This window comes from Panthera pardus, unplaced genomic scaffold (genome assembly GCF_024362965.1).
Source record: "Panthera pardus isolate Hobbes unplaced genomic scaffold, ASM2436296v1 HiC_scaffold_24, whole genome shotgun sequence".
In the NCBI taxonomy this organism is placed as follows: Eukaryota; Metazoa; Chordata; class Mammalia; order Carnivora; family Felidae; genus Panthera; species Panthera pardus.
In genome coordinates, this window is record NW_026526810.1 from 114,497,896 (window position 1) to 114,510,200 (window position 12,305).

General features: G+C 51.0%; 1 protein-coding gene across 5 annotated transcripts in view; it reads left to right on the plus strand.

The window, feature by feature from the left end:
• The window catches only part of ADCK1 (aarF domain containing kinase 1), a 150,245-nt gene that overhangs the window by 137,024 nt on the left and 916 nt on the right, over positions 1-12,305 (plus strand). For all 5 annotated transcript variants that reach the window (XM_053889657.1, XM_019427332.2, XM_053889660.1 and 2 more), the window contains 3 exons: positions 3,950-4,099; positions 5,274-5,471; positions 10,695-10,888. In XM_053889657.1, the coding sequence (XP_053745632.1) occupies positions 3,950-4,099; positions 5,274-5,471; positions 10,695-10,888 (542 nt within the window). The remainder of the gene's footprint in view (positions 1-3,949; positions 4,100-5,273; positions 5,472-10,694; positions 10,889-12,305) is intronic.

Sequence of the window (12,305 nt, forward strand, 5' to 3'; positions counted from 1 at the left end):
CCCATGTTCAATGCAGTATTTATATTTGTTTGCTCTTAATCACAAGACATAGCTAAATTATTATGGAAAGGGGATGGGAGAGAGGGTTGTGTGCCCAGCGATGGCCTTAGGTTTCTTCTGGGATCCTCGGTGTCTCTGAGTAAGAGAGGGGCTGGCTGCCATTCTCTGGGCAAAATGGTGCCAAGGAAGTATTTACTGAAACTCTGACAGATGTTAAGAAAAATTACCCAAAATTTAGAAATTAAGGGCAAGAGTGTGCAATGTGTCCTTTCACAGTCCTCCTTGGGTATTGTGCAGGCAGCCCACCGAGGGCTTTTTAATATCTAGAGAAATGTACTTTTGTTTGATTCTGCTATTGACAATTAATTAGGGGCTCAGACTGAAGTCGTATGTCAACCTGTAGATCTTATCCTGTAGAGATATGCAAATAATTTCTGCCCAGTGGAAAAGATAACCTCAAAGGTTACGATTTCCTTACTGCTCTGTAGAGCAATAACCAGTTTTATATCTAATCCAGGAATCTCAGTCTCTTATTCCTGTTTAAGTTCCCATAAATACCCAGTCCCTCAAAATTCTCTGAACCTGCTCTTTTTATGTGCTCCTCTATTGGCGAGGTGAACAATCTATGACATGTATTCATCCTATATTCTTATGAGTTATGTTTTTAGCCTTTTGAAAATGAAACTTTGATCAAAGTGATAATGGTTACGTTTTTTTCTCCAAGTCTTAGATCATAAGCTGCCACATCACAACAAACACATTTGTGTGTCTTCTGTAGTATGAAGCACCTTGAGGTCTATGCAGATCTAGCAGACGCATAGTGTATGGCATAGTATACAGTGTGGTATACAAAGTGCTTTCCCAGATGCGGTCACATCTTGACCTTGAACGTCGAGGTTACCCTGGGAGGAAGCAGAGCAGCTGGAATTAGTTCCACTTGACAGCTAGGGGAACTTAGACCCGGACTGAGAAGGCAGGTGACTTGTCCTCAGGTCACCCATGCCATGAGTGGCAGTGCCAAGAGGGCTCCAGAGCAAAGCTGACGGCATAGGCTGGTCTCCCCTCTTGTCTGTCTCTGTTGGTGAAATCTGGTGAGGGTGAACATCAGGAACAGCTCCCAGCTGCAAAGACACCCAAGAAGGGGCAGCTGGCTGGGGTGTCAAAATGGAGGGGGCCACTTGATGGCTTTGCCTGCATGTGTATGAGCTTCAGTTGGCAGTGCCTCTTGCTCCTCCTGCTCCGGCAGCAGCTCACTCCTCATGGGCAAGGGCTCCCCCGTCCTGAGTCCCCAGATCCCCGGGGGCTATCTTTCAGTGTAGTAATAGGGGGCCCAGAGCGATTAGCAATATTTCAGAGAGCTCAGGGGAGATCATACATCTCCCCATGACAGGTCTGCCCAGACTAAATGAAATGTCATTTCTCTGCTTTTGGCTGGAATTCTGTCAGCTCAGTCTGGCTGTACTGCTTATCTTGGGCTGATCAGGAGCCCTGATTGGACCTTATATGCATCCTTGACAAATAAAAATGAATTATTACTTAATAAATGCAATTGGTTTGGCAAATGCATCCTTTCAGAGCATGGCTCCATGGAGCTCCGAAGAGCCTAACAAAAGGGCTTCTCAAAAGGGGACTTGCCGGCTCAGCCGGGACCAACTCCACTGGGCCCGCCTCCGAGGAAACAGAAAATGGTGGCCTGGGACATCTGACATCTCAGCCTGAGGCTGAGCACCCGACCTGGGGCAAAGTCCTCCAAATGCCGGCAGAGTACCTGGCATTCATTTCCCCCAGCATGACATCGGATAGGTGTCAGGACTTGAGACAACCTCTTTAACCCCGGTGTCTTCATCTCTTAAAAAAATGTAATGGACTCTGGTCTGCCACTCTCCCAGGAGTGTTGAGAGGAGTCAGTAAAAACGGGGCTGCCAGGAGGGGTCACTGGGCTCCAAGCACCTGGATGTTCTCACTTGTTTGTGGCACTACTGTTGTTTCCGTTGTACAGAAGCCGAGAGTATCAGCAACCCGTTTAAGGTCACAGAGTTCACTTGAGAAGTGCAGACGTTGTCATGAGCCTGCGTGGTAGAGTGGTTACTGGAAGGCTGCGGGGTCACACCTGGCTTGGGTCCTGGCTCCACCTATCTGTAGTCCTTAGCTCTGTATAAGTTGCACCCCGATGAGTCTCACCTTCTTATCTGCAAAATAGGGATCATAATTGTACCTACATGTAAAGCTGTTATAAGGCTGTCAGCTATTGTAGGGCGATTCTTGATGATTTATTCTGGAGCCAATTACAATTGATTGGGATTCAGAAGAGATGAAGGGGGTTAGGATAAGCATGAAGGCAGGAACCACAGCATCTCAAAAAAACATAGGCAAGGGTCTTATTCATGTTGAAGACAGAGTCCTATATTCACATGTTTGGCTTATTATAGGCAAGTGGATGCTGAGTAGAACCAGTCTATGGTATGTAAATTATACCTCAATAAAGCCATTTAACAAAATAGAGCCAGTCCTTGCCATCTTAGGAGCTCATAACAGTGAGCTACATAGTCATTAGTCAAATAATGACACAAATAGTGTGCTAGTACCATGAAAGAATAGTACAGAGTTCTATGAGAGTTTATGCCAGGAGAACCTCATCTAGGCTGGGAGGTCAAGGAAGGCATCTCCAGAAAGGTGATGCTGAGCTGGGGTGGGGAGGAAGACAGGGGTGAACCAGGTGAAGGGAGGGAGGTGGGAAGAAGCCTCTTGGCAGATGGACTATCATGTGCAAAGGTCCTGAGGTAGGAAGGTACAGGGTCATTGGAGAAGAGAAAGAGCACAGACGTGACTGTAGTATCGTGGCATGAGATAAGACCGGGGAGGGAGGCTGGGCCTGGTTGTGCAGGGCTTTGTAGGCAAAGGAAAGGAATTGAACCTTCATCTTAAGACCCCACTCCTTATGTTTCCCACCCGTGGGCCCCAGCTCCTCTCCTCTGGCTAGGACATATTTGCTAGTGACCATGGGGTCCAGCAGGGACTGAGAGAAATGTCAAGGGCAGTGTGTGTCCTGGGGCATCAGCTTTGTGAGTTGAGCCTCTCTTTGTCCTCTGGAAACCCATTGGCAGACCATCTGTGGGCCCAGGTCTGGTGCTATTCAGCAGCTGTTCCCTAGCTGGGAAGAGGCTTTTTTAGCTTTAATAAAAAGGGAGTAAAGATAAGAAGACCGCCTCGGCATGGAGGGCAGCAGTGACAGGATGATTTAAATGGCCTCTCCAGTGTCATTTCTTCTGTGCAGACACCATAAATCAGATTAGCCCTGGTCTCTGGCGGGGAGGTGTGAAGGGAAAGGGGCCTGAAGGAAAGGGGAGCAGGGCTGTGACTCTGGGTCCTCCTGGGACTGCCTCAGAGCTGGTGGGACAGCTCTAGGGGGTGCCAGGGTAACGTATTCCTGATCCACAGCCCTCTAGACCTGCTTGTTGGAGAAAGGGAAGTTGGGATGGTGTCACAACCACTCCAGCTCTCCAGCTCATCTTTAGCTTTGGTGGGAGAATGAAGATCCTGAGAAGAGAATAGGGAAGAGAAGGATTGGGGAAGAGTGGAGGGCAGGGGTTGGGGGTGGGAGTTATAGCCTTTGGGCATGCTTGAAGCAGTGGTTCTACCTCGTTCTATATTATGGTCATCTTGGGAACTTTAAAATAAGTGCTGATGCCTGGGACCACCTCTAACACTTCTGAGTTCTCGGTGATTCTAATATGTGGCTGAAGTTGAGGATAACTGGATTAGAACTCAGCTTCTGTCTTAAACTCAAGAACTATACAATCACAAGCCGTTCGTCCCACCATGACCACTCAGGCCCACCCAGCACTGCTGGCCTTCCTCTTGAAAGTGACCAGATTGAGGGGCCAGTGTCGAAGTCTCTGAGATAGGTATTCATGTGGTGTAACTCCCACCTGCCTCCCTTCTCTTTCAGATTTCACGCCACCTGGGAAAAATATACAGCGAGATGATCTTTGTCAATGGTTTTGTGCACTGCGACCCCCACCCTGGCAACGTGCTGGTGCGGAAGCACCCGGGCACAGGAAGGGCAGAGATTGTCCTGTTGGACCACGGGCTCTACCAGGTAGAAGAGGCCTTTTTTACCCAGCCAGTCCAGGGTCTGGTCCTGGGATCAGAGGTTGCTGATCTCTCGATCGGCCACAGACATGGGAGGCAGATATCCAGGGCAGATGGAGAGGCCCTGCCCTACCCCTAGAGCTGTTGTTCTGTGTAAGTCACATCATACAAGCTCTCTCCAGTTGAATGAGGTTGGTAATGCTTCCTTTATAGGCTGCTGTGGGAAGTAGATGGGGATATGCCTGGGTATGTGCAGGTGCTTTGTCAGCTGTAAAAACCTTGCTTCCCAGGGAAGCCTAGGCCAGCCCACTGGGAAATGAGCTGCCCTTGGATGAGCTGGGAATTCAGGGTAAGGAGGTAACTCAGCCCCAGGGAGGACGTAATGTGTAGTGGGAAAGAGGGCTAGGAACTGATAGGGGCTGGATGCCCCCAGACTCTGTCCTCTGGAACTTGGGACTCATCTGGGTTCAGGTGAGCCATGGTCTCCTGCCTGGAAGTTGGGAAGTTCACTGCCAGTCCTGGGAACCAGGGCCTATCTTGAATTCATGGCAGATGGTCCTGGGGAGATTTCCCCAATGACCTCTTACTCCTCCCCTCAGGGCCTTGATCCCACCTCCCAAAATCTTAGCCTCCTTTGAAAGACTTACTGACATTGGGTACGTTGGTTTGAGGTAGGCCAGCTGCTGTCAGACACAGCCCCCCAAACAAATGATGGCCCAGACACAACAGACATCTTATTGTTGTCTCGGGTAGGTGGAGGTGTCTGAAGGCAGGGGCTGACTGAGGCTCTGCCCCACAGGCTTCCCTGGGGGTGGGCTCATCATCCTCCAGCAGCAGGGGTGGGGGCTCAGAGCAGTATGCGTGGGAGAGTTTTTGGCAGCTGGATGTGGAGCTTCTGCCACATTCCATTGGTCAGAGCTCAGGCAGAGGGCCACATCCAAGTAGGAGGGAGGCGGGGAATGTGATTTTAGTGGGCAATTGGTAGCTTTTGGCCCTCAAGACCAAGGCTGGCCAGATAGTAGCTTTGAACTTGGGCCTTCAGGGATGGCTGAACTTTGGGAGAGAAGCAGATGTCATGCCCTAGTTCCCCGGTCTTCCCCTTCACTGTGATCATACCAGCCAGGGTCTAAGTCTTCTGTGGGGAAAGGAGGCTCAGGTCCTGCCACATTGTCCCCACACAGGTGCTTACGGAGGAGTTTCGGCTGGATTACTGCCACCTCTGGCAGTCGCTGATTTGGACTGACATGGAGAGAGTGAAGAAGTACAGCCAGCGCCTGGGAGCCGGGGACCTCTACCCCTTGTTTGCCTGTATGCTGACGGCCCGGTCTTGGGACTCGGTCAACAGGGGCATCAGCCAAGCTCCGGTCACCGCCACTGAGGTGGGTGGTCCCCTCCTGGCCCTGTCTTCTCCTGAATGCAAGGGATGGGGCCAGGGATGGTCTTTGGACCCCTGCCAACCCAGGGCCTGAGGTTGTGGGCTGGTGGGCTGTGGCAATGGGACTGTGGGTAGCACTGGAGATATACTGGAGGAGAAGCCGCAGCCCTGGATGCAAGGAGGGAGAGGAAACGGTATCTCACTGTATCCCTCCTGGCCTTACCAACCTGGTCGTGTTGACTGTATAACCCAGACTGCTGTGGCTTTTGCTCCAACATGCTCACATGAGATTTCAGGCTTCCACCAAGTTCTCCTCCAAGACTTCTAGAAATCCCCAGGGACTGTCTCATCGATACGTCTAGTTCCACTTGAGCTGCCTCCTGCTGGGCACGGTCTCCCATTGCAAACTTCCTGTAGGGCTCCCTACTGGGGAGAGCACCTCAGTTCCCCACGTGGCACTTGTCCCATTGTTCTCCCTGAGTGTAGCAAAAACAGGTTTGTAGTTCACTTCTTTGTTGGATCTAGATGAGAGTCCCATGGAATCTGGGCTGAGACTGGTCCTAGGAACCCCTCCTCCCTGTACTCACTGCCACCTCCCTCCCAGGCTTCTCATTCTCTCATGGAATTGGCTTCTGTCTTCCCAGCTTGCTGGACCCATGCACACTTGCCCATAGCTGTGTGGGGACGGGCTTAGGCTCAGCCGAGGCCCCTGCTCAAGGTTCTGCTTGTGCAGTCAGATAGACCTGGATTCTAGTTGTAGGTCCTGCTCTTCCTGGTGGCATGGCCTTGGATGGTTCTCACCACCTCTTGGAGACTCACAATCCTCCTTAAGCTGCCTTGTGATGGGGGCCTTTAGGAATGGCTGGATGGAATCTCAAATGTCGTCACCAAAGAGACCACCTCTCCTGTCTCTTGGCTCTGCTTTCCTGCAAATTGACATCATTCCCCCTCAAGCTTGGTGGCAGCATTGACTGCCAGCTGCCCCAGGCTTGTGTGGCTTTAAAGCTCATTATCTTGGAAGTGAGACCATCTCCTTCCTTTGTTAAATAGGGATGATAACTTCAGGGATGCTTTATTGATAATGCATGTAAAGTGCCTGCCCATAGTTCCTGAAGTTTGTTCATTGAACAAACATTTGTTTTTGCTGGAACCTAAACTAGGTGCTGGGGATCCAAAGATGAACAGACAGGCCTTCCATGTAATTTGCACTGTGATTGAGGGAGACAGTAAACAAGTGAACAAGTAGGTAAATGGAATAATTGCAGGTTATGGGTACGGGAGGCAACAGGTGGGGTGAGTAATGGGGGTGCTGTAGACTGGGTGCTCAGAGATCTTGCTGGGAGCTGACATCTGAGTTCTGGAGGACAAGAAAAGCAGCAGCCAAGGCAGAGCTTGGAGAAAGCATTCCGGGCAGAGGGCACACGATGCCGCAGAGCAGGAGGGGAAAGCGTCAGCATGGTCTGGATTGTGGGGAGGTGGGTGCTGGAATGGGAAGAATTTGGGGTGCTGGGCAGAGAGAGCATCACACGGGGTCTCATAAGCCATGGGAAGAGGTTCAGATTAGTTCTCAGTACAAAGCAAAGCATGTGTCAAGCAGGAGAAGGATGTGCCCAGAGTTGTTACTTTAAGTACCTCTCTGGACGGGGCAGGATGAGCACAGGGGCAGTCGGTCAGAAGGCTGGAGGTGAGGGGGGCGCAGACCTCACTAGCGGCAGCAGAGCTGGAGGGAAGCAGATGGAGCCAGGGTGTACTTTGGATGGAAGATTGGGAGTCCTTTCTGTCAACTTGGATGTGGAGAGGAGGCGAAGGGCGGGCAGTCAAAGTTGCATCCCAACGTGTTGGGGTCAGGCGTAGGGTAGGGGGTGAAGCTACTTCCTGGCATAGGGAAGACTGGGAAGGACATAGTTAGGGGGCAGGAGACAGTAGTTAGAGCATTCAGATGGAGGTGTCATGGGCAGCCAAGCTTGGAGCTCCAAGAACAAGTCCAGGCTCAAAATATAAATTTGAGAGTTCTCAGGGTATACTTGGTATTTAAAGCCTCAGAGATGGGCAAGATTGCATGGCGCACAGTAGGTACTTGGTGTATGATATGTTTTGTTTTTTTTTAATTTAAAAATCTTGTTTTTGTTTTTGAGAGAAAGAGCACGAGTGAGGGGAAGGGCAGAGAGAGAGAGGGAGACACAGAATCCGACACAGGCTCCAGGCCCTGAGCTGTCAGCACAGAGCCCTATGCAGGGCTTGAACTCACGAACCATGAGATTGTGATCTGAGCCAAAGTTGGACTGAGCCCCCCAGGTGCTCCTGATATGTGTTCTTATGAATTACTCACTTATAAAGACCCAGCATAAATGCTATGTATTAGTCTGCTTGGGTTGCTGTAGTAGAATACCACTGATGAGGTAGCTTGAGCAACAGAAATCTATTTTCTCACAGTTCCGAAGACCAGAAGTCCAAGATCAAGTTACCATCAGGATTGGTTTCTGGTGTAGCCTCTCTTCCTGGCTTGTAGGCAGCTGCCTTCTCGCCATGACTCACATGGCCTTTCTTCTGTGTGTACACGCTCCTGGCTTCTCTTCCTCTTCTCTGAGGGACATCAGTCCTATTGGGTTAGAATATAAAGTCACACTTCACCCTTATGAAGTCACTTAATTTTGTTGACCTCTTTGAAGGCCTTGTCTCCAAATATAGTCATACTCGGGTTAGGACTTCAACGTATTGATTTGGGACACAATTCAGTCCATAGCACCAGCCAGGAAGCTCCTGTTCATCACCTTTGCCAAACATGGCCCCTTAATACTTGTATCACTCACATGCACGCCATCTTAGACTCTGAGAGTGGCTGTTTGTATACTTCTGTGAATTCTCCAGCTGGGTGGTGAGTACCTGGAGGGCAAGAATCCTTTCTTGCACATCTTTTTATAAAGGCCTGCAGTCCTGGGACCACATCTAACAGAGAGGTATTGGTATAGGTTCTGGAGACATGGAATCCATTTCCTCACTTTGGACGAAAACCCAGAGAGAGAATAAACTTAGCTGCTCCAGACCAGCCCCAACCCAGTCTCTGAGATGTAAGGGTTCCATTTTTCTGAGTCTTAGTCTTATTGAGAATGAGTGTAACCTCCAACATTGTGTCAGGGTAGATGTTTTTCCAACTAAAAGTGGCTTAAACATTTAAGCATTTATTTTCTTCATAACAAGAAGCCTGGAGGTAGGTGGGTCCAGGTTGGTTAACTGAGTAGATCAGCAATTCAGGGCTCTGGGCTAACTCTTGTGGTTCTAAGATGACTGTGGCAGTTACAAGCTTCATACCTTTATACCCTGATTGACGTCCAGAGGTGGGAATTAGGGGCCATTTCTTCTCATATATTGTTCCTTAATAAGAAAACCTTTCCCAGAGGGTTCAAAAGACTCCCCCCTAGGTCAATTGGCCAGAATTGTGTCTCATGTCTATGCCTGAGCCAATCACTTGGCAGAGGCATTCCGCTCAGGGCACACCATGGCTGAGACCAATCAAGATCCCCCACCCTGGGACTCGCCTCCCTGAAGAACATGGCCCCAAGGGGTCAAGCAAGCAAAAATGGGGTTCTTTAGAGAAAGGAGAATGAGGAATGGCTGTTGGGTAGGCACCCAACAGAGTCTACTGCAGACACTCACCAACAGGATAGTCCAAGCTTGAAGAGATGCCCCCTAGAGGGAGCCTGCGTGGGTGCAGGTGCTCTGAGAGGGGCTGTCTCCATCCAGGTCAGTCCCCACCTTGCTGAGGGGGTCCCTCTGGTGAGCAAGGCCTTGATCTGGCCTTAACCCTCGGGCAGGGTGGCCTGTAACTATGGTGGGAGGCGGTGGGGAGACAGACAGCCTCAGTGTCTGGCTTGGTGTTGAGATGTTCCAGTCTGATAGCTCCTGCCTGAGGGACATTTCGAGTTTCACAGCTACTCAGTTATCAGCAGTGCACACGTATTCCGGAAAGGGCTGAGAGTCCTGCTTTTGCTGCAGAAGGCGGCCGCGTGGGGAAGCCTTTGGCAGCATTGCTGCGCCCCTTGTCATGACTTGGATTAGCAAGCACCAAGCATCTCCCCGATCCTTATCTCTGCTGTCCCTCTTGGTCAGACTGGGAGGTGGGCCCAGGGGGCCTCAGCATTCCCAGTTTTTAGGTGAGGACCCTGGGTTCTAAGAGATGAAAGGACTTGCCCAGGGTCGGGGTCCCTGCTGTGAGGTGAGAGGAGGCAGGTCCTGGTGGTGGTGGTGGCCTGGGCTCTGCAAGGATTCCAACCCTGACTCACCACTTACTAGCTGTGGCCCGCAGGCAGGTTGCCTAACTTCTCAGTCCTTTGGTTTCCTTTTCTCAAACGGGGGTGATACATTTACCTGATAGGGTCATTGTGAGGATTAAATGAGCTAATGCCTGCAGCCATTTTCTCTGGAGATTGAGAAGAGGTCAGAAGTGCACCATCATGCTCAGGGCTCTGGCTGGGGGCAGGTGTTTGCGCAGAGCCCTGCAGAGTTCAGGGGCAGGGAAAGAAGCCAGACCTCACACTCAGACACCAGCATGGGGTAAGCCCTGGCTCCTGCTCTTTGGGCAGCGGGACCTCAAGCACTGAGGGGGCGGCGGGGCTCTGGGTGTGTCTGGTGGGGCACAGAGTCAGGCAGGGGATAGAGCTAGACTTTGGAGTTGGGTTAGGGTCAGGAGCTGAGATCTATGAACTGCACCAGCCTGGGCTTGGCTGAAGGGATGGGGGACATGACTCAGCTGGCACCAGCTTCCAGGGCTCCTTCCAGGCCTGTCATCAAATTGGTGGCCAGTGAGAAAAGCCTTGGTTCACCTCACACGGGTGAACCCTTGGGCCAAAGGCTAGCTAACTCCAGCCTCATCAAATGGCTGATGAGGAAGTAGACTTCCTGCCCCAGTCAGTACTGGCTTGTGGGCTCGGAGGATCGGTATTGGTGACCTTGGGGAACCAAGAATGGCAGAGGTCCTGTTGATGTGCTCCTGTACTGCGTCCAGTGCTAGGCCAGAAGTTGGGGTGAGACGTCATATCCAGGTTTGTCAGACTACAAAGCCCCCGTGTTAAGCTTCCTTCTGGGGAGCTCCCTAGTGGCACCGAGGCAGCCATATGCTAGAAGCTCCCTTCTGGAGCCTCCTTGCAGCCCCTCAGCCATAGGCACCTACCACCCTGAGCCCCACTTCCCACACCAACTCTCCATGTCTGTCTCCCTGTTGCTGCTTCAGGACTCAGAGATCCGCAACAATGCCGCCAACTACCTCCCCGAGATCAGCCAGCTCCTCAACCATGTGCCTCGCCAGATGCTGCTCATCTTCAAGACCAATGACTTGCTCCGTGGGATTGAGGCTGCCCTGGGCACCCGTGCCAGTGCCAGCTCCTTCCTCAACATGTCACGTTGCTGCATCAGAGCGCTGGCCACGTGAGTGTGGGCTCTGGCCTCTCCTTCCCTCCTAGCTCCCTGGCCTGCTCCAGGGGTCTCATTTGCCTCCACTTTCTCCCACCAGTCCCCAGGGCCTTGCCTGAGCTCCCTAGTCTGCACCTGTCCTTGGAGGAAAAGTTAGGGGCAGGAGACAGCTCCGGTGAATTCGCTGATTCCGGGCTGTGTTTTTGGGCAGTCCAGAGAGCCACCTGTACTTTAAAGTATGTGGATTTTAGGACCTCACCTCCTAGTCAGGTTTTCCAGGTAATTTTTTTTTTTAATTTTTTAAAATGTTTTATTTGTTCTTGAGAGAGAGAGAGAGAGAGAGCGAGCCTGAGCGCATGAGCAGGGAGGAGCAGAGCGAGAGAGGGACACAGAATCCGAAGCAGGCTCCAGGCTCTGAGCTGTCAGCACAGAGCCCAACATGGGGCTCTAACTCACAAGCCATGAGATCATGACCTGAGCCAAAGTCGGACGCTTAGCCAACTGAGCCACCCAGGCACCCCTAGGTGATTCTTACCTTCACTAAAGCTTGAGATGCTTTCTGAGAGTCTCAGTCCCATCCAAGTGTCCCCTGGGCTTGGAATCAGGACACCCTGATGCATGCATCCCATCTCTAACTGGTCCCAGGACCCGTCTCCGCAGGATTGGCTAAGCGGCAAGGCCAATGTTCTTTTCCCTGCACGTGTGGCTCTGACTCAGGGAAGTGTCGCCAGCAGGTTCACTTGGGATATCAGATCTTTTTAGATGCCTCAGTGCCCTTGGAGTATTGGTGAGGGAGGGAAGGTACTTCCTCAGGGAGGTATTGCTAGAGAAGTGAAGGTTCTAGGCCTTTCTCCCTGAGTGTGCAGATACATGGTAATGGCCATGCTCTGGCTGAATTTTCTCTTCTGAGAGAGGAGGCCTAGACTGGTGTCAACTCCCATCCATCCAGTGCAGGGAATGGGTCATTTTGGCAAATTGATGAAGGGAGTGTTGACCACATACATCATGCAACCATGATCAGATATTGAATTAGATTATAGCAAAATAGACTGCACACAGAAAGGTCTGAGCATGATTTATTCTTTGAGGGTTCTGGGAACCAAGTCTTAAAGGGTCATTATCATAACACCAATTTTTGTTATGTTCTTTTGTTAACGCAGAAGGGGTTGAGCTGGGTTGAATCCATACTGGCCTCAGCCTCTCAGGGCCACCTGACCTAGTTTCCAGGTGATTCAGTCTCAGAAAGTTTGGGAAAGCTTTTATACTGAATTTGGGGGATTCGGGATTAGCATATATTTACTAACCTTCCAGAAAAAGGGACACATTGGAATGTTCTACCCAGTGGGTCCATTAGATCTTTGATGCCCTGTGAAACCGCTGCTTTTATTACCCCACTTATCTGGAAAGTTCCTTTGGAGTAGTTGAGTCCCTC